This window comes from Rhincodon typus, chromosome 1 (genome assembly GCF_021869965.1).
Source record: "Rhincodon typus isolate 14 chromosome 1, sRhiTyp1.1, whole genome shotgun sequence".
NCBI lineage: Eukaryota > Metazoa > Chordata > Chondrichthyes > Orectolobiformes > Rhincodontidae > Rhincodon > Rhincodon typus.
The window spans coordinates 20337541-20360551 of record NC_063332.1 but is presented as its reverse complement, the minus strand read 5'-3'; the positions used below and the strand labels follow the sequence as shown (position 1 = coordinate 20360551).

The 23011-nt window shown below is 41.8% G+C and overlaps 1 protein-coding gene across 2 annotated transcripts in view; it reads left to right on the top strand.

Annotated features, from left to right (window-relative positions):
- LOC109933413 (transmembrane protein 127) overlaps positions 1-22488 on the top strand; it is a 45748-nt gene extending 23260 nt beyond the window's left edge. The window contains exons 2-4 of one of the 2 annotated variants that reach the window (XM_048597670.1): positions 1039-1203; positions 10338-10573; positions 22205-22488. In XM_048597670.1, coding sequence (XP_048453627.1) covers positions 1039-1203; positions 10338-10573; positions 22205-22243 — 440 coding nt within the window. In that variant the 3' untranslated portion in view covers positions 22244-22488. Of the gene's footprint in view, positions 1-1038; positions 1204-10337; positions 12171-22204 lie in introns of those variants that run through there. The other variant, XM_020532397.2, reaches the window with a different exon arrangement.
- The last annotated feature ends 523 nt before the right edge of the window (positions 22489-23011 follow it).

Here is a 23011-nt window from a genome sequence, read left to right as displayed (position 1 = left end):
GAATCATTATGGTGCAGAAAGAGGCCATTTGGCCATTCATGCTTGCACCAGCTCTTCAAACTGGCATCGTTATCTAGCGTCAATCTCCTGCTTTGTCCCCATGCATGTTATTTTTATCTAAATAGTGATTCAATGCCCCCTTAAATGCTTCAGTTGTACCTGCCTCCTCCACATTTCCAGGCAGTGCATTCCATAATCCTAACTATTCACTAAATGAGAAAAATTTTCCTCACTTCATCTCTGCTCCTTTCGTTCTTGTTCCTTTTATAAATGGAACAGTTTCTCCCTATCTGCTCTATCCAGCCCACTCATGATTTTCGAAACCTCTGTCAGATCTCCCCCTAGCCTTCTTTTCAGAAAGGTCAACAGTTCCAAATTCTTCAATCTATCCTCAGAGCTGAAGTTTCTCATTTCTGGAACCATTCTTGCAAACTGCTTCTGCACTCTCTCCAACGCGTTCATATCCTCCCTCTAATGTGGCTGCTACAGCTATCCACAGTACTCCAGCTGAGATCTAACAGGTGTCCTCTACAAGTTCAGCATCACCTCCTTGCCCTTGTACTTTAGGTTATAGGGATTGGACCATCTATCAAAGATGTGTCTGGTGATGCTGAACCCAAGAGCATTTCAAGTGTAGAATACAATCATTGTTATAGACACCTTTCTGAACCTGGCTTGAATTTGCTTGTTTCAAATAAATTAGTGGTCTTGCAAATGGGAATTGGTTGCTGTAGCTTCTTGTGTACAAGATTTCTTCTTTCAATTAATGCATTATTGTTAACCTGGGGGTTTGGGTGGCTTAGTTGGCTGGACTGCTGGTTTTGCTTTGCAACATGATGCCAACGGTGTGAGGTCGGCTGAGATTACATCAAGGACTTTCCTTCTCAACGTCTCCCCTTGCCTAAGGCATAGTGACCCTCAGGTTAACCTACCACCATTTGTCTCTTTTCAATGAGGGAGCAGCCGTATGGTCCAGTAGGAGGACGATGGCAACTTTACCTTTATGTGAACCAGCCTTTCTTCAACTGTCTTCTGCAGATCCAAATACCGTCCTCAACTATGAAGGGATTTCTCTACTAATTGTGATGGCCACATGCAGCTACTTTGGAATACTGACCGGCTTTGGAGCTTTCATTCTCAGCTTCCTGGGATCAAGGCATCCACTTTTGTTTAACTTGCCAATTACGCTGCATTTTATAACAGGTATGTTTTCAGCTTTTTACATGTCTTCCTATTTTACAGGTTCACTGCAGATAGTCACAGATTGACGAGGAAGCTGCCCAGACTGGAGAATTTTCACTACAGGAATAATGGGATAGGATAGGGTTGTTTTCTTTGGAAAAGGATGGTTTAACTGAGGCATATAAATAATGAGGGGCTTATAGGGGATAGGCAAGTCCTCATGCCATGAGCAAAGAAGTCAAGAAGGGGAGATTTAAAATTATCTGCAGACTAGTTAGAGGAAATGTTTGAGGAGAAATGTTTTTATTTAGAAACTAGTAGCATACTGCTTGAAACAGTGGTTTAAGCCGAAATCCTCATCACATGTAAAAGACACGTGAAAATGCACTTGTGTAACCTACAGAGTTGTAAGTGACATTAAGATGGATTGTATCTTTCTGCTAGCATAGACATAATGCACTGAGTGGCCTCACATACTGTAAATTTTCTCTGTTTCTGATTCTAATCTTGTCACTTTTCTGGTGATGTCAGTTGTGGCAGCCTCTCCTCCAAGTCAGACAGTTTTGAGTTCAGTTCCCTCTCCAGGGATTGGAGCAGTGCTAAGGGAGTGCCGCACTGGCAGCAGGGCTGATCTTTCAGGTAACGTGTAAACATTGGACCCCACCTGCCCTCTCATCAGACAGATTTAAAAGATTCCATGGCATTATTTAGAAGAAGAGAATTCTCCTTGGAGTCCTGCCTGTATTTTGTCCTACAAACAATGGAAGACATTATTAAATTGTTGTTTCTGAGAGTATGAAATGTACAAATTGGTCACTGAGTTTTTTAAGTGGCAACAGTGACTAAACTTTGAAGAGTACAGATTGCAGCTCCGTAATCTGACGCTCTCTGGTTTGGAAACCTCTGTAATCCAGTACATTAGGTTTTCCCTGTAGTAGCTCTGCATCAATCTTCATTCATACTGGGTTTTGTTGCACTTTGACCAGATCGGATGTACTAAAACATGGTTTTCGTGTCCAATTGGAACATCATTCATCCATTTGCTGTGTGATCGATACAGAGCATGGTCTTTATTTGTGGAATAAAGTGTTTGTGCGCATTTGGTTTGATGGCTGAAACGATTTCATCAGGTCTTCAGTCACTGATCATGTTACTAAATGGAGTAACTTTACTGGGGTGGGTTGGCATTGTGGTAATGTCATTGGACTAGTAATTCAGAACCCCAGGCTAATGCTTTGAGGGACATCGATTTGAATCCCAATTACCTCATGGCTCAGGTAATGGTCTGGAGGTTATTAGCTTTGTGGTAACAAGGTGTAGAGCTGGATGAACACAGCAGGCCAGGCAGCGTCAGAGGAGCAGGAAAGCTGACGCTTCTTCAGGGTCTCCCCCATTTCTGAAGAAGGGTCCAGACCCGAAATGTCAGCTTTTCTGCTCCTCTGATGCTGCCTGGCCTGCTGTGTTCATCCAGCTCGACACCTTTGTTATCTCAGACTCCAGCATCGGCAGTTCCTACTATCTCTGGTTAGCTTTGTGGTTCTGCTTTTTTTAAAAATTGGTACCAAACTGCACATAGTCCCTCAGCAGAACATCTTTCCTGTTTGTACCTATTTTGTTGGCACCTAAACAGACCATGATAACTGAATCTTTCCCTCTTACTGCAAGTTCCTCTGCAACCCATGTGAGATATTCTTAACTATGGCACCAGGTAGGCAGCACTCTTCATCTTCTGGACTCTTAATCCTGATAACGACCCACTGGAGGCATCTGGACCACTTGTTTTTGTTGTGGTAATAAAACACAACTTTGTGAGCATTCAGCAATTAACTCTCCAGGCAGCTGATAGTTGTATAATTTAAGGTATATGCTTTCCTGGAAACGTTATTTTTAGTTCAGTACTAAAAATGACTTTCTAACCTTCGTAAAAAAAAAACTGGGTTACAGAAGTGAAACCACAAATCATTTTTTCTTCCACGTTTGAATCCAAGTTCTCAAATAGTAACAATATGCTGCAAAACTACATCACAAATAGCAGAACTTAAAGTTGTCTTACTGGAATTTGACTACGGTTATAACATTTTGGAATTTCGTGTGTCAGTCCTGACGATGGTATATTTTCAAGTCAAGATGGCGCGCGATTTGGAAGGCAACTTGCAAGTGGTGATGTTGCCGTGTGTTTACTGTCTTTGTTCCTTTAAGTGACAGACGTGTAGGTTTTGAAAGTGCTATTGATGAAGCTTTGGCTAATTGATGCAGGGGGCTTTCTTTATGGCATATGCAGAGGGAGTTGATGTTTAAGGAGGTGGACAGGGTATTGCTACTTTATTTTGTATGGTTTCTAGTTTGTTGAGTGTCATTGCACTTCTACCGACCCAGGCAAGTGGAGGTTCAGTTGCAATCCTTGTAGGTGGTAGATAGGTTTTGGGAGGCCAGGTGTTGAGTTACTCACTTCAGAATATGCAACTTTTGACATGTTCTTGTAGCCACAGTGTTTATGTGGCTGATGCACTTATGCTTCTAGCCAATAATAAGCAACCAGGATGTTAATAGGATGGAAATTAGTGATGGTAATGCCATTAAATGTCAAGGGGAGAGGGTTAAATGATCTTGTTGGAGATGTTCATTTCTTGGCACGTGTGGAACGAATGTTACTCGCTACTTATTGGCCCAAGCTTTTCCAGATCTTGTTACATGCAAGCATGGACTACTTCCTTGTCTGAAGCATTATGAATGGTGCTGAACATTGTGTGCAATCATTGGTGAACATCCCCACTTCTGACCTTATGATGGAAGGAAGGTTATTGAGGAATAAGCTGAAGATGGTTGAGCTTAGGACACTATGCTGAGGAACTCCTGTAGAGATGTTATGGAGCTGAGGTGATTGACTTCCAACAACCACAACCATCTTCCTTTTAGCCAGCGTGATTCCAACCAGAGGAAGCTTTCCTCTAGTTCCCATTGGATTTCCTATGCCCATTTTGCTAGGGCTCCTTAATGTTGCACTTGGTTAACGCTGTCAATGCTGCCTCAATGTCAAGGGCAGTCATTCTAATCTCACCTCTCGAATTCAGCCTTTTCTTCAACAGGCTTCCCCCAACTGGTAACCAAACCAACCCAAGTTGCCTGCAAAATATGTTCAAATAGCCACGAAGGGTGACCAAGGGGAATGAACAAGTCCAGCAATTAACTGAAACATTTTTTGATTTACAAGATACGCCTTGCTGAAAATACTTCCAATATGTCTGTTCATTGACCATTTAAAAACAAAAGATACCTCTGCAGAACTTGAATTCTGAAGAATCGCAGATAAGTTGATTTATTCTCAAAATAATAAAAATATGAAACTTTCGTAAAATAATTAGTCATATTAGCTGTACTGAAAGAACTTGACAAAAGGCAAGGGTAGTTGTAGAGCATCGGTGTTCAGTACTTAATGTTAGGTTGTTGGAGCCCACATACTTGTTGGATTCTGTGCACTCTGCTGGTACTTTGATATTGTATGGAGTGATGCAAATTAGCTGAAGACTAGCATTTGTGATCTTGGTGACTCAGGCAGAGGCTGAGATGTATTATCTACTTGGCACAAATGATTAAAGATGATTGGTTGGAATGTTCATTTCATTTTGCACACAGACTTGAACCTTTTTCCTCTTGCAGGCTACCATCCAAAGATTTAGTGTCTTGTTTTGCACTATTGTCTTATTGAATTTATTTTGTAAATGATACATTTTTATAAATTTTATGATTTCTAAATCAGGGAGGGAATTTCTTTTCTTAGAATTTAAAAATGAATCCATTGGAAAGGGCAGCCATAATTAATCTTATGAGATGGAGGTTGCTGGTCACTGCAGTGATGCACTTTAACAAAACAGATTCCAGAGCACAAAATTATCTAGCTGATGGTGAACTGGTGGACTGTGTTAATGAGATTGAAAAAGCAACAGCAGGGGAAACCAAGGAGTGGTGAGAGAAAGTACAAGAAGGTATGGAGCTAGAGACTGAAAAGAAAGGAAAACAGCAAGTGTAGGAGAAATAGAGAGTCATACAATAAGGAGGAAAGAAAGGAAAATAGATCTGCTCCCGGTGAAGATGCACTCTCAATAAATGTGAATGTAAAGTGTACCTTAGAGCTATTCTGATATTGTTTTATTTTCCACTCATTATGATTTCATTCTGCCAAACATTTACAAAGATTAAAACGAGCTAAGCATTCTAAAAATCCAGGTATCAATCCTCTGTCATTTTTTAAAAAATATATAGATTGCTTCAAATAGAGGCCTTTGATAAATTTGACAAGTTGTGTACCATCACTGGGAAGAGAAGGGTTCCAATTGATTTCAGTCATAAATTTGAAATTCCTATAGCTCTCAGCCAGAAGACAGGCAGACCTCAATGCTGGGATATTTTAACTGTGAAAGTTACTGAGAATAAAAGGTTATTAAAATTTGGATTTATGCTTCATATAGCTAAAGGTAACTGTAGAGTATGAGGAGAGGTAATGGGTATCAAACAGTAGAAGGTGGAATGCAGAAGAAAGTAATATAAGGGGATCTTAATAAAATGCCAAAGCTCTGGGAGGTGTTGGTATGGGTGTTAATGACCAAGTAGTTTCTGCAGGTCATACAAAGGTCAGAGATTTAGAAAACCAAGAGATCATAGATAAGCTGTACTGATTTTCAGCCTAGACCCAGTCATTTTCTTTCATTAAAAACTCATAAGATAAGGAGCTATCAGTAAAGTGTGTGCTGTGCAGAAACTCAGAGAATTAAACAGCCAAATTTCCTTTGGTACTGCACAAGTTAATGGGTTCATGTAAAGTGCCTTTTCTATTTTGAAGCAGTTAGTTATTTTAAGCAGATGAGTGATCTGATTAAAATGACATGTTATGAATTTTATGCAAATGAATTTAACAGTGCGTTAACAGGCAAAATGAAATCCTGTGGGGAACCTGAGCCTAATGGGACATGACTCTTAATGTCCTGAAGGAAATAAGAAAGGAAGGAGCTGATGCTGAGGTCAGTGTTCAGGAGATTTCTATAGTCACACGAATTGTACTCGAGAACTAGATATTAGTCAACAAAAAGCGTGAGACATAAGCACATAAAATGTAGAGTAGCCAGTTTAATTCCAGTAGTGAGGGATATGTTTGAATGTGTGGGTGATATTCAGTGAAGGACAGGAGAAAAACTGGTACGTCATTATTAATCATGGATGATTAAGGGGGCATAGTGGCTCAGGGATCTGGGTTTGATTCCAGCCTTGGGTGACAATCTGTGTGAAGTTTGCATGTTCTCTCTGTGTCTGCGTGGGTTTCTGCTGGATGCACCAGTTTCCTCCCACAGTCCAAAGATGTGCAGGTTAGGTGGATTGGTCAGGCTAAATTACCCATAGTGTCCAGGTTACATGGGTTAGCCATGATAAATGTGAGTATGCAGGGATAGGTGGGGGCTGGGTGTGGATGGGATGCTCTTTGGAGGGTTGGTGGAGACTTGATGGACCAAATGGCTTCTTTGCACACTGTAGGAATTCTATGATGATTTCCTCACATTTCATAGCAACGTCTTATAAATTTCTCCTTCACAGATGCTGCCAGACCTGCTGAGCTTTTCCAGCAACTTTGTTTTTATTTGTCTTATAAATAGCCCCTTGCTACATGTCTAATTTTAGCATTGTCTCCAAATTTGTAATCATTTCCAATGGCATATATCTAAAGATGCATGTTGTGCACGTTTTTGGTAATCCTCCATATCTGTCAACTCCTTTGAGAGTTAGTTATAGGTTTTGAAAGAGTACAGGATGACACCAAAGTTGGTGGTGTAGTGGACAGTGAAGAAGGTTATCTAAGAATACAATGTGATATTGATCAGCTGGGTCAATGGGCTGAGGAGTGTTTAGATTCAGTTTAATTTGAGGTGTTGCATTTTGGTAAGAATTACACAGTTAATGGTAGAGCCTTGGGAAGTGTTGTCGAACAGAGAGACCTAGGGGTACAGGTACATAGTATTTAAAAGTTGTGTCACAGGTAGACAGGATGATGAAGAAGGTGAAGGTTTGCCTTTACTGGTGAGAACATTGAGTATAGGAGTTGGGATGTCATGTTGTGGCTGTACAAGACATTGGTAAGGCCACTTTTGGATTACTGCGCACAATTTTGGTCATCCTAGTCAAGGAAGGATGTTATTAAACTGGAAAGGGTGCAAAAAAAATTGATGAGGACTGGGACTGGAGGGTTTGAGTTATAAGGAGAGGCTGGGACATATTTCCCTGAAGCATCAGAGGCTGAGGGGTGACTTTAGAGAGTTTTATAAAATCATGAGAGACATAGATAAGGTGAATAGCCAAGATCTTTTCCACAGGGTAGAGGAGTCCAAAACAAGAGGGCATAGGTTTAAGGTAAGGGGGGAAAGATTTAAAAGGGACCTGAGGGGCAACTTTATTATATATTGGTGCATATATTACCAGAGGAAGTGGTAGAGGCAGGTAGAATTCCAACATTTAAAAGACATTAGGACAGGTTCATGAATAGGAAAGGTTAAGAGGGATGTGGGCGAAATCCAGGTGAAAAGGACTAGTTCAGTTTAGGAACCTTGGTCAGCAAGGACGAGTTGACCGAAGGGTCTGTTTCCATGCTGTATGACTCTATGACTCGAGAGCTTATGAACAGCAGTCATTAGGAGTTAATAGCAATGGACCATGATGCTGTTCACAGTCTTAAAATTAATAAATATCAAAATAGGAAAAGGTGCTTTCCAAATTATGAAAAAATTTGAAGGGATAAATAGTGAAATTTTTACAAGACAGCAGCAAAGGCCAAAAATTATTTATTGTGGTTACTGGGCTTGAAATATTTTAAGATTTCCTGTGGGCATGTTGAGGTTCTGAAGCAGTGCAACATTCAAAATTTCTCCTTTGCATTTTATGCAGAAACAACACCTGAGTTAAATATCTGATTATTGCTCACTGCCAATATATTCTGAATGTGTATTAACCAGTCACTTTGGGAATTGCCTGTGTTTTGAATAGCTCCTTATTTGGTGAAGCATTTGCCTTTTTTAAAATTCATCGGATGAGGACGTCGCTGCCTAGGCAGCATTTATTGCCCATCCCTAATTGCCCAGAAGGCTGTTCGGAGTCAACCACATTGCTGTGGGTCTGGAGTCACATGTAGGCCAGACCAGGTAAGGATGGCAGTTTCCTTCCCTAAAGGACATTAGTGAACCAGATGGGTTTTCCCTGACAATTGGGAATGGTTTCATGGTCATCATTAGATTCTTAATTCCAGATATTTATTGAATTTAAATTCCAACCTTTGCTGTGGCAGGTTTTGAACCTAGGTTCCCAGAACATTACGTGGGTCTCAGGATTAATAGTCCAGCGATAATAACACCAGGGTATTGCCTCCCCTGCAGCTCCCAATGACTGGACTTGCTTTCCTTACTACCCATCCCATTTATCCTGTCTCTAGTGTGTTGGTAGGTAAAATTCTGTACGTACACAGTTATGTAGAAATGCAAGTTGCTAGTGCAACCCTTCACATATTGTTAAGGTAACCTTTAGCCAGTGTGTTACAGAAGAGAACAAAAAGAACAAAAGAGAAGTACAGTACAGGAACAGGCCCTTCGGCCCTCCAAGCCTGTGCCGATCATGAAGCCCTAACTAACCTAAAAAACAGACCTTCTGCCCTTATTCAGTCTGTATCCCTCTATTCCCTCCCTATTCATGTAACCACCCAGGTATCTCTTAAATGTCACTAATGTGCCTGCTTCCACCACCTATTCTGGCAGTGCATTCCAGGCTTCTGCCAGTCCCTGCATGAAAAACTTCCCTCACACATCTTCATTTAACTTTCCCCCTCTCACCTTGAACCTGTGGCCCCTTGTAATTGAAACTTCAACCCTGGGAAAAAGCCTCTGACTATCCACCCTGTCTATGGCCCTCATAATTTTGTAGACCTCTATCAGGTCTCCTCTCAGCCGCCATCTTTCCAGTGAAAACAATCCTCGTTTTTTAAACCTTTCCTCATAGCCAATGCCCTCGAGACCGGGCAACATCCTGGTGAACCTTCTCTGCACTCTCTCCAAAGCTTCCACATCCTTCTGGTAATGTGGTGACCAAAACTGCACACAATACTCCAAATGCAGCCTAACAAAGGTTTTATATAGCTGCAACATGGTTTGCCAACTCTTGTACTCCATGCCCCGGGCGATGAAGGCAAGCATGCCATATGCCTTCTTAATCACCTTGGCTGCCTGTGTTGTCATTTTTGGGGAACTGTGGACCTGCACGCCCAGATCCATTTCTATGTTAATGTTCCTAACAGTTTTGCCATTTACAGTATAATTCACACCTAAATTTAATCCTCCAAAATGCATCACCTTGCATTTGTCTGGATTAAACGCCATCTGCCATTTCTGTGCCCAAGTTGCCAATCTATCTATATCCTGTTGTATCCTTTCACAATCGTCAGCACTGTCAGCAAATCCACCAATCTTCGTGTCATCTGCAAACTTATTAATCAGACAGCTACATTTTCCTCCGGATCAATTATATATACTACAAACAACAGAGGAGCTAAGACTGATCCCTGTGGAACACCGCTAGATACTGGTCTCCATTCTGAAAAACACCCTTCCACCACTACCCTCTGTCTGCTATGACCAAGCCAGTTTTGTATCCATCTAGCCAGCCCACCCTGAATCCCATGTGGGTTTAGTTTTTAAACCAATCTGCTATGTAGGACTTTATCAAATGCCTTACTGAAGTCCATATAAACTACATTCACAGCCCTTACCGCATCAATTATCTTTGTCACTTCTTCAAAAAAATTCAGTCAGGTTGGTGAGACATGACCTTCCCCATATGAAACCATGCTGCCTGTCGCTAATTAGTCTATTTTCTTCTAAATGTGCATTTATCTTGTCCCTCAGTATCTCCTCCAAGAGCTTCCCTATCATGGACGTCAAGCTCACTGGCCTGTAATTTCCTGGATGATAATTCTCTGATTAAGTCTAAGGACTCGACAGGATTGTGTGTAGACTTGGGGACTCTGAGAGATAACATTGGCAGTATGAGAGATACAATTCCCTAATTAAATCTATTGTAAAGTCTTGTTGTTGGAATGAATGATGAGACTGCTTTGATCTTTTGTTTTGCAGCCACTTTGGACGTAGTGTCTTTGGCACTATGCTCGTACCTGTTCTTTCAGGTGAAGACGAAACTGAGGAGAAAGGAATTTCAGAAGATAGCAATGCAGGCAACCTTAGGAGAAAGCTTTGTAATTGCTGTCTTTGGTGTGATGTTCTCCGTAACTGCCTCAGCCCTAAGCCTACACAAGTCCCTGCTGAAGGACCCAAGAGTGCTGGGGAGCAGAACTGAAGAGGAGCCCACTCTGGTAACACATGAACACTGTCAAGACAATGACTAGATTTGGCTAAACATCGTGCACACTGCATCACCATGTACTTGTTTGGAGCTGTCTTGTTGACCCAGGGTTCTGATTGCATTGTATCTGTGAAGAAATGCTGTACCCAGGGACATTAGGTTGCCAACACTGCGGAGGGGACTGGTCTGTTTAAGATGAAAAGAGCCAATGGTTTTCACCATTGGTTATCTAAGGATATTAGAAGCTGAGAAAGACAGAAGAAGCTTTAATGTTTCGCTGATAAGTTTAGCTTTTTATTATTTTTCTTTGACACCAATTGAAGTAGCTTTTCTGAAGTGGCTGCTCAATCACTGATCAAAATCAATAAAAGAAACTGAGCTGTATAGACCAACTTCGATCCCCTCCATCATGCTGACTTTAGCAATCTGAGTTATGGCAGCTGATGGCACGTTACAATTGACCTTCATGTCCTGGACAAGGTCAAGTGGTAAAATCAGATGCTCCTTTGATTCCTGATTGATATCCAGTGACTGTTGCTAGAAAGTGCTAAGCTTCATTGTCAATGTTCCCTTTCCTTTTCTGAAGAATTTCCAATGATCTTTTTCTCCCAGTGCTCTAATTTTTGCTAAATCAGTATTAGATGACTGATGGATGTCAAGTATTTTGGCCAATATGACCAAATGAATGAGGCTGACCAGGAAGCAGAGCTCTACTCCATTTCAAAGCCACATCTGTAGTTAAAGGACAGATGTTGAGAGCATGTTTCCCCTTGTGAGGGAGTCTAGAAACAGGGGCACATTTCAGAAGGCCTTAAATCTTTGGAATTATTATCTAGTCTAGATAATTGGAGCCTGTGCCTTTGAATATACTCAAGGCTGAGTCAGTCAGACTTTTGATCGACAAAGGTTCTGGGGAGACAGGCAGGAAAGTCGAGCTGAGACGACAGTCAACTCAGTTGTGATTGTGGAATGGAGAAGCAGGCTAGTGGAGCCTGCTCCTATTCCTGCTCCTATTTTATCACTTTATCTTCCCTTACCTTATATTAATCCAGCGTATTAAGGCCACTTTGGGTCAGATATGTTTGCAGAACAAACTGGACACAGGGAGAAAACAAATGGTCATGTCGCAGAGTTACAAAAGCATTACATGGGACAGGGAGACAATAGCACTTCCATGTGAACAATGTTAGGCTAGAGCAAGTAGCTCTTTTCTCATGAGAAGAAGACTAAGTGTGCCACCCTAAGACATTACTGAAGCATTAAACAGATAGGATATTCCAGTAAGTAATGGTTGGGTGCCCCATCAAAACCAGATTAAAGACAGCAGTTCATCGTCTATTTATTTCCCCACTTCCTGTGTGCACGCCCTGGTGTTAATATACCATTGAAACATCTTAGTTAAAATTTGACCATGATTGGATGAATGTAATCATATTATGTTATAGGTTACTGTGTATTATAGGTTACTGGTACAGCCAAGTAATGTGACTGTCATGTAAAAAGTAATAAAGTAGTCAGTGTTTTGTAACAGCTCAGGGAGATTCATTTACCACACAGGAAGAGTATATCTCACTTGTAAGTGCATGAATAAACACCAGTGAATCTTCCAAATGGCTCCGTCTGCTTTTTCTGGGTCGAGGCAAGTTAAAGAAACTTCCCTTTTTAGGACCAAACTGGAATGATAGAGTTACTAACAAGATGATGCTGACTGATATGATGGTTGAAAGTGGTTGAAAATTCAGCTGACCATCATTGGCATGCTGTTATGGTATTTGCAATATTTTGGATGCAACCCAGGAATTTACCAAAAATCTTTAGCCACACCACTAAATTCTTCGCCAGTACCTATAAGAGCAGCAATCCTTGATCCTTATTCTGCAATTTCCTATTGAGCACAATTATCTCAAAAATGTCCAGGATTCGATAAGACTCACCAGCACCACCTAGGGAAGGGTAATATATACACGGTGTGGTCAGTATTGTCCACACCATAGAATTTTTTTTAACAAAGACATGTTGAAGGGTCTGCTGGAAAAATTATAATAAGGAGCAGAGAAATATAAAAGACCTTTTATTTATTTACAGAAATTTATTGTCACTTGCATTTATTAAAACAGTGAAAAGTGTATAAGTCACCTGTGTTGAAGAACTAAAGGTGTATAGTTTAGGAAGAGAAGTCCAGAATTGACATTGAGGAACTATTAAAGGAACTAAGGATAGTATAAAATTAAAAGAACAGGCTTAATATTGTGAAGAACATGAGCAGGCTTGATGAGTTGGAAAATTGTAGAAATCAGCAAATGTTGGCCTAAAAGCAAAGAAAAGATAGGGATTATGAGCTATTACATGTATTTAAAAAGGTGAGTAGCTGAAGAAAATATCATAGGAATGAAAAATTGCAGATATATTGACCAAATATTTTGGACTAGATTTTCAAGGTAGCAGGAATGTCAAGTCAGGAAACTTGCTGACCTGGCAGTCCATCTACTTCAAAGGCCTCCCTGCTTGTTGTATTTTCCCTCTTGGGGATCTGCGTGGAAGCCAAGATGGGCATACAGAGTGGGTCAATCCCCTCCAGAGGCAGGCTAGTTGTGATAACAAGAGTGGGCAGATAGCTTAGCCAGTAGGATAGAACACCTCTGTTTGTTGGGATATCAACCCGGTTTTAGACGTGAATATGATTGTATGATTAAACTGCCTCAAACACTCACTCCTCACAATTCCTTCTCTTCTCCCTTGTACTCTGCATTTCCCCTAAACATTCTCTCTTACTCCCATTCCCTCCCTTCATAGCTACTCAGTTTATGAGAAGATATCAGGAGTCATGTAGAGATGAAAATAACTTCTAACAATTTAATAGACCTCTTCACACAAATACAATTCAATAAACAAAGAAGAAAAGCTCTCATTTATAAAACTGAATCAAAAAGGTTAAATCCCCAAAGTAATAAATCTGTTGCAAAAGCAAATTAATATCCATTTCACTAAACATTGTCAGGGACAGATAATCTACTTTTTATAGTAATTTTTTAAACTATCAAGCAAAGTGTGAACACAGCCAGCCCCCTGTAGAAATAAATATTTTACACTTTTGAAACTCAGCCAAGGATTCATAATGTGTTCAGCGAAATGAAAGTATAAACAATGGTGTCTATCAAAACTTGAAAAAAATGTTACTCTGGGTGTCTGATTAATCAAAGCCATCCAGGAGCATGTGGGGTCTGTTTCACTAACTGACACATTTTGAAAATTTTCACTTTTCAAGGGCTATAGATATTCAAATCACTTCAGATAATTACAAGTTTCCAAGCAGAGTTTTGTTCTGTCTTGAATGCATGAGAACACTCATTCCTGATGGGAAAAGAACATTAGCCCATAACAGCACTTACACAATGTTGATCAATGTCACAGCCAGCATATCTTCATGGAGCAGAGCCCTGTAACCAATCATCGCAGTGAAAACACATATAACTTGCAATACTATATCTAACAATTGAAATTTGATGAACACCTTTTTCTTTCATGTTTCAAAGCATGTTAATAAAGGTATTCCAGGAATAGGTGATTGTTTTTTCTTCAATCCCACTCTTGGGACTGGATTCCCTGTGTTTCACACCACTTCGGAGGGCCAGTGTAACATGGGAACTTACTGAATGAGCCAAACTGCGCTAAGGTTGTATGATTAAACTGCCTATCTCTGTAATGGAAGCAGCAAGCTCTGGAGTACTGCATGTGGCCTGACACAATTGCCCCATACCTGGGAAAATTGCTGGGAATGGGAATGGGAACAGGAATCCAGAATTGGCTCTTCCTGCCTTTTTAAAGGGCTCCCAAGGTCAACAAAAATCTGGGCCTTGCATCTGCCATCACAGGAGGAGAAACGCTTCCATTTGAGAAAAAGAGAATACCCCAGGGCTAATAAGAGTGAGAAACTATAATTATTATTAGAAGAAAAACTTAAGGGACTAGACTAAAGACTGTCATCTTCGGAACCAAATGGCTGTACCGTAGCATTGCTATCGGAGATGGTGAGAGGTAGGTGGGGGCATGCAGGTAGTAACATGGCCTTTGCTCACTTCCTTTTAAAAGGAAATGTTTGCTACTGAAGTGTTTTTGTGCTGTGACTGTAAATAGCTGAGGTTTATTTTGAAAAGGAAAAGGAATAATATTTATTCCAATTACAAATATACAGATTCAGTGCAGAATTTGGCCCCTCAACTTGCTCTGCCAATCAATAAGATCATGGCTCATCAACCCTGACATCCTTTCATTCCTTTGCTGTGCAAAAATCCATCCACCTCTGCACGAAAGCCGTGCATTGTTCCAGTTACCACCGTCTGAGAGTTTCATAAATCTGAGTACAATCTGAGGGAGATCATTTCTTCTCATCCCAGTCAAAAAGGGGCAAGCCCTAATTATTAAGCAAAGTTTCCTAGATCTGGATTCACCCACAAGAGGAAACATCCTTTCCACATTCACCTTGTCATCACTGTTCGGGTCCTATGGTCAACATTCACTTTTCTAAACAACAGTAGAAACAAGACCATTCTGTCTAACCCAACCTCATAATACAGCCCCCTCCTTTCAGGTGTCAATTTAGCAAGCCTGCTCTGAACTGTCTCCAATGCATTAACACCCTTCCTTAAATAAGGAGACCAAAAACTGCTCGCAGGATTCAATGCCCGGTATATTGGAAGCATTTCAATAGGCTGAATGGTCTACTCTAGCTCCTAATGCTTAGCCTCTTATGTAAGATGATGCTGCAGGAAACTGGAAGATAAGGAAATGTGCTGTCCATGTTGGGGCATGGATCGAGGGCAAAGGGTTGTTCTATGGTGCTGGACGAGGCAAGAATAAGACCATAAGATGTAGGAGCAGAAGGAGGCCATTCAGCTCATCGAGTCTGCTGTGCTATTCAATGAGATTATGACTGGTTTTATAACCCTCAACTCCACTTTGCGGCATTTCCTCCTGTAAATCTTGATTCCCTTACTGATTAAAAATCTATCTCTCAGTTTTGGATATACCTTAATGACCCAGCCTTGACAGCCCTCTGTGGTTTAGAATTCCACAGATTCACTACCGTCTGAGAGGAAAAAAAAATTCCTCCTCATCTCTGTTTTAAATGTGCAATCTCTTATTATGAGATTATGCCCAAGAAGGTTGACTCTGGGTTAGTGTGGGGTATTATGAAGAAAAAGGATAAATACCCTACAATTATTGATAGGAAGGATATCATTTGTCACTTGACTCACTGCTGTTTGTTTAATGTAAAATGCCCATCAAAATGACTGACAGTAGTAGTCATTGCAAATCAGGTTCTTGCTCGCAATGTGGATGAGGGCACAGACTACAGGAGGATGAGTAAACTGGTGAAAAGCCTTAATACAGAGTGCCGTTTAAATTTGGGGGAAATGGGAGATGTTGTAATAATTGGGGATTGCACAGTAGTGGAATAGACACTATTCTCTGCAGCAAAGAAAGCGGATGTTCTTGTCCATGAAACATAAAGTTAGCTTGCAGCTGCAGCAAGTAATTAAGAAGGCAAATCAGTTGTTTCAGCGGTGGGAGTCCGGGAGGAAGCGCGAGGGCAGCCTGGGAAGGTGAGCTTTTTCGATTATAAAAGTCTTACCTCGCGTGACTCCATTTTCGGAGTGAGTAAGTGAGGTAATATATTTGGGCGGTTGCTTTACCCGAAACACTACCTAGGTAGTGTCTCCCACCCATCCTCCTCCTCTAACCAAAAAAAAAGGTTCTGAGTGCTGATTTGGTAAGGCTACTAGTTTTTTTTTATTTGTCTGTTTGGGAATTCAGAACAGTGGGAATGGATGTTAGGGCAGTTGTATGCTCCTCCTGTAGAATGTGGGAGGTAAGGGTCACCACTAGTGTCCCCACTGACTTCATCTGCGGGAAGTGCACCCAACTCCAGCTCCTCGGAAACCGTGTTAGGGAACTGGAGCTGGAGCTGGATGAACTTCGGATCATTCGGGAGGCTGAGGGGGTAATTGAGAGGAGTTACGGGGAGGTAGTCACACCTCAGGTACAGGAAAAAAGTGGATGGGTTACAGTCAGGGGACGGAAAGGGAACAGGCAGACAGTGGCCGTTCCCCTCAAAAACAAGTGTACCGTTTTGGATACTGTTGCGGGGGACGACTTACCAGGGGTAAGCCATGGGGTACAGGTCTCTGGCACAGAGTCTGTCCCTGTTGCTCAGAAGGGAAGGGGGGAGAGGAGGAGAGCATTAGTCATTGGGGACTCCATAGTTAGGGGGACAGATAGGAGATTCTGTGGGAACGAGAGAGACTCGCGGTTGGTGTGTTGCCTCCCAGGTGCCAGGGTCCGTGATGTCTCGGATCGTGTTTTCGGGATCCTTAAGTGGGGGGGGGAGCAGCCCCAAGTCGTGGTCCACATAGGCACCAACGACGTAGGTAGGAAAAGGGATGGGGACGTAAGGCAGAAATTCAAGGAGCTAGGGTGGAAGCTTAGAGCTAGAACAAACAGAGTTGTTATCTCTGGTTTGTTACCCGTGCCACGTGCTAGCGAGGTGAGGAATAGGGAGAGAGAGCAGTTGAACACGTGGCTACAGGGATGGTGCAGGAGGGAGGGATTCAGATACCTGGATAATTGGGGCTCATTGCAGAGGTGGGACCTCTACAAACGGGATGGTCTACACCTGAACCAGAGGGGTACCAATATCCTGGGGGGGAAATTTGCGAATGCTCTTCGGGAGGGTTTAAACTAATTCAACAGGGGGATGGGAACCTGAATTGTAGCTCCAGTGTACAGGAGGTTGAGAGTAGTGAGGTCATAAATAAGGTTTCAAGGTCGCAGGAGTGTACCGGCAGGCAGGAAGGTGGTTTGAAGTGTGTCTACTTCAATGCCAGGAGCATCCGGAATAAGGTGGGTGAACTTGCAGCATGGGTTGGTACCTGGGACTTCGATGTTGTGGCCATTTCGGAGACATGGATAGAGCAGGGACAGGAATGGTTGTTGCAGGTTTCGGGGTTTAGATGTTTCAGTAAGATCAGGGAAGGTGGTAAAAGAGGGGGAGGTGTGGCATTGTTAGTCAAGGACAGTATTACGGTGGCAGAAAGGACATTTGATGACAACTTGTCTACTGAGGTAGTATGGGCTGAGGTTAGAACCAGGAAAGGAGAGGTCACCCTGTTGGGAGTTTTCTATAGGCCTCCGAAAAGTTCCAGAGATGTAGAGGAAAAGATTGCAAAGATGATTCTGGATAGGAGCAAAAGTAACAGGGTAGTTGTTATGGGGGACTTTAACTTTCCAAATATTGACTGGAAACGCTATAGTTCGAGTACTTCAGATGGGTCAGTTTTTGTCCAATGTGTGCAGGAGGGTTTCCTGACACAGTATGTAGATAGGCCAACAAGAGGCGAGGCCACATTGGATTTGGTACTGGGTAATGAACCAGGCCAGGTGTTAGATTTGGAGGTAGGTGAGCACTTTGGTGATAGTGACCACAATTCAGTTACGTTTACTTTAGCGATGGAAAGGGATCGGTATATAACGCAGGGCAAGAGTTATAGCTGGGGGAAAGGCAACTATGAGGCGATGAGGCAAGATTTAGGATGCATAGGATGGAGAAGGAAACTGCAGGGGCTGGGCACAATTGAAATGTGGAGCTTGTTCAAGGAACAGCTACTGCGTGTCCTTGAGAAGTATGTACCTGTCAGGCAGGGAGGAAGTGGTCGAGCGAGGGAACCGTGGTTTACTAAAGAAGTTGAATTTCTTGTCAAGAGGAAGAAGGAGGCTTATGTAGAGATGAGGCGTGAAGGCTCAGTGAGGGCGCTTGAGAGTTACAAGTTAGCCAGGAAGGACCTAAAGAGAGAGCTAAGAAGAGCCAGGAGGGGACATGAGAAGTCTTTAGCAGGTAGGATCAAGGAAAACCCTAAAGCTTTCTATAGGTATGTCAGGAATAAAAGAATGACTAGAGTAAGATTGGGGCCGGTCAAGGACAGTGGTGGGAAGTTGTGCGTGGCGTCCGAAGAGATAGGAGAGGTGCTAAATGAATATTTTTTGTCAGTATTCACACAGGAAAAAGACAATGTAGTCGAGAAGAATACTGAGATACAGTCTATTAGACTAGATGGGATTGAGGTTCATAAGGAGGAGGTGTTAGCAATTCTGGAAGGTGTGAAAATAGATAAGTCCCCTGGGCCGGATGGGATTTATCCTAGGATTCTCTGGGAAGCTAGAGAGGAGATTGCAGAGCCTTTGGCTTTGATCTTTATGTCGTCATTGTCTTCAGGAATAGTGCCAGAAGACTGGAGACTAGCAAATGTTGTCCCCTTGTTCAAGAAGGGGAGTAGAGACAACCCTGGTAATTATAGACCAGTGAGCCTTACTTCGGTTGTGGGTAAAGTGTTGGAAAGGATTATAAGAGATAGGATTTATAATCAGCTAGAAAGGAATAATTTGATTAGGGATAGTCAACACGGTTTTGTGAAGGGTAGGTCGTGCCTCACAAACCTTGTTGAGTTCTTCGAGAAGGTGACCAAACAGGTGGATGAGGGTAAAGCGGTTGATGTGGTGTATTTGGATTTCAGTAAAGCGTTTGATAAGGTTCCCCATGGTAGGCTATTGCAGAAAATACGGAGGCATGGGATTGAGGGTGATTTAGCGGTTTGGATCAGAAATTGGCTAGCTGTAAGAAGACAGAGGGTGGTGGTTGATGGGAAATATTCATCCTGGAGTTCAGTTACTAGTGGTGTACCTCAAGGATCTGTTTTGGGGCCACTGCTGTTTGTCATTTTTATAAATGACCTGGATGAGGGCGTAGAAGGATGGGTTAGTAAATTTGCTGATGACACCAAAGTTGGTGGAGTTGTGGATAGTGCGGAAGGATGTTGCAGGTTACAGAGGGACATAGATAAGCTGCAGAGCTGGGCTGAGAGGTGGCAAATGGAGTTTAATGCGGAAAACTGTGAGGTGATTCACTTTGGAAGGAATAACAGGAATACAGAGTACTGGGCTAATGGTAAGATTCTTGGTAGTGTGGATGAGCAGAAAGATCTCGGTGTCCATGTGCATAGATCACTGAAAGTTGCCAGCCAGGTTGATAGCGTTGTTAAGAAGGCATACAGTATGTTAGGTTTTATTGGTAGAGGGATTGAGTTTCGGAGCCATGAGGTCATGTTGCAGCTGTACAAAACTCTGGTGCAGCCGCACTTGGAGTATTGCGTACAGTTCTGGTCACCGCATTATAGGAAGGATGTGGAAGCATTGGAAAGGGTGCAGAGGAGATTTACCAGGATGTTGCCTGGTATGGAGGGAAGGTCTTATGAGGAAAGGCTGAGGGTCTTGAGGCTGTTTTCGTTAGAGAGAAGAAGGTTCAGAGGTGACTTGATAGAGACATACAAGATGATCAGAGGATTAGATAGGGTGGACAGTGGGAGCCTTTTTCCTCAGATGGTGATGGCTGGCATGAGGGGACATAGCTTTAAATTGAGGGGTGATAGATATAGGACAGATGTCAGAGGTAGGTTCTTTACTCAGAGAGTAGTAAGGGCGTGGAATGCCCTGCCTGCAAAAATAGTAGACTCGCCCACTTTAAGGGCATTTAAATGGTCATTGGATTAACATATGGATGATAATGGAATAGTTTAGGTTAGATGGGCTTCAGATTGGTTTCACAGGTCGGCGCAACATCGAGGGCCAAAGGGCCTGTACTGTGCTGTAATGTTCTATGTTCTACGTTCTAATTTTAGTTTCTATTGCTCGGGGGTTGGAGGCAATCCAAAGAGATTCATTAAGATAGTCCCTGGGATGAAGGTGTTGACTTATCAAGAATAGCTAAACAGGTTAAGCCTTTATTCATTAGAAACATACAGGATGAGGCTGGGAAATAATAATGGGGAAACAGGAAATGGCAGAGGAGTTGAATAAATACTTTGCATCATTCTTCACAGCAGAAGACATTAGCATTCCAAAATTACTAAATAACTAGTCAAAGACAGAAGGGATAAAGATACAATAACAAACACCAGAGAAATAATTTGAGGGAAACTAATAGGGCTAAAAACCAATAAATCCCTGGACCTGTTAAGTTGCATCATAGAATATTAAAGGAAGTAGCTACAGAGATAATGGATGCATTGATAATAATCTTCCAAGAAGGTTTCGGTTCTGGAAATCTTCCAAAGGATTTGAAAACTGCCAATTGTAATACCCTTATTCAAAAAGGGATGGAGTCAAAAACAAAACCGGCCACTATAGGCAAAGTAGTTTAATATCCGTCTTTGGGAAAATGTTAGAGTCTATTATAAAAGATGTAAAAGCAGAGCATTTAGAAATACATTAGCAAACAGTGTCAGCATGGCTTCAGGAAGGAGATTCATGCCAGACAAATGCATTACAATTCTTTGAGGAAGTAACGAACATAAAGGGGAATCAGTGGATATAATGTATTTGGATTTTTAAAAGGTGTTTGAAAAAGTTCTGAGAAGGATACGTAATAAGATAAAAGCTAATGGTGTTGGGAGTATTATTTTAACATGAAGAGCAGGATTAGTTAACTGATAGAAGATAGAGTGTTTGGATAAGGATGGAATTCTCATAATGGCAACCTGTAAATAGTGGAGTGCCATAGGGAACAGTGCTGGGGGTCACCATTACAATATAACATACAATATGTTGATGCAATAAATAATAATGATGGATTAGGGAAGTTTGCAGATGACACAAAAATTGGCAGGAAGGCAAGTTCTGAGAATAACAGAAAAAGTCAGCAGAGAGAGATAGATAGATTAAGTGAGTGGACAAAAATTTGACAGTTAGAATGTGATGTGGAAAAATGTGAGGTTATGCACTTTGGCAAGAAGAATAAAGAAGGCTGTAGGGGATGGTTGTTAATTATGTTCAAGGCTGAGATAGACTATTAATCAGTAAGGAAAAACGGAGTATGGGGAAAAGCCGGTAAGAGGAGTTGAGGATTATCAAGTCAGCCATGATCTCATTGAATAGCAGAGCAGATGGTTGGGCCAAATGGCCTCCTATGCCTTATGGTCTTTTATGAAAAGCTGAAAGTGGTCTGAGAAAGCCTTTTGGAAAGGTAGGAAAGAGGTAGGGAGCTGGCAGAGTGGAGAGAGCAATGATAAGGCCTTCTGTTGTTTTTGATCAACTTGGTTGTGAGTGAATCGGTTTTGCAGAGGCATAGATCTAGCAAGGAGTCTGTAGCTAATATCCTTGGTGTCCCGAAGAGACATGGCATAATACCGCTGGCACTGTGCTAATGAAAGTGGCTCCATCACTAGGTAAATTAGAAGATATCACACTGTGTTGGGAGCTAAATATGCAAATTGCTTTGGCATTTAATTGTATTTTCTGTAGATAAGAATATGACGTGGATTAGCGGCCATCTGTTTTCCTGTTTTATCAGAAGTGACCTTTTCTCTATATGTTTTATTCATTTTGCATATAATTGTTTGTCAGAGTGCATTTTCTTTTATGAAATTAAAGCTGAGGATAAGAATTTATTGCTGCTTTAATTAGGGGAGCAAGCAATGAACTCTGCAGAACAAAATATGTGAACAGATTAAGGGCAAATTTATCGTATTATAAGGAAATGTGCTACATGAACTGTACTGTGGAGTAATGCAAATTAATTTCTGTCACTCTTCAGTGTTTCCGCATTCTGAGGAATTCACCAAGACTCCTTTGAAGTATCTTCCAAACCTCAAAACCTTGAAGAACTAAGGCAACAGATACATGGGAATACCACCAAGTTCTCCTCCAAGTCACACACCAACCTGACTTGGAAATATATTGCAATTCCTTCACTGTCGCTGAGACAAAATCCTGGAACTCCCTGCCTATCATCACAATGACTGCAGAGATTCAAGAAAATGCATTGTTTAAAATGCAACTTGGTACAGCAATAAATGTTGGCCAGCATCCCATGAAAGAATTTGAAGAGAAAGGTCACTGGTTCATTCTGGGGTATAGATTCATTCAGTTGCCAATCACTCGCCAGAGTCTCAACAAAAACACACACACAGACACACACACACACACACACACACAAACAGACACAGACACACACACACACGCACACACACACAGACACACACACACACACATACAGACACAGACACACACACATACAGACACACACACATACAGACACACACACACACGCACACACACACAGACACAGACACACACACACACGCACACACACACAGACACACACACACACACATACAGACACACACACATACAGACACACACACACACACATACACACTGACACAGACACACACACTGACACAGACACACATACAGACACACACACACTGACACAGACACAGACAGACAGACACAGACACACAGACACACACACATACAGACACATACACATACAGACACATACACACACACATACACACTGACACAGACAGACACACTGACACAGACACACATACAGACA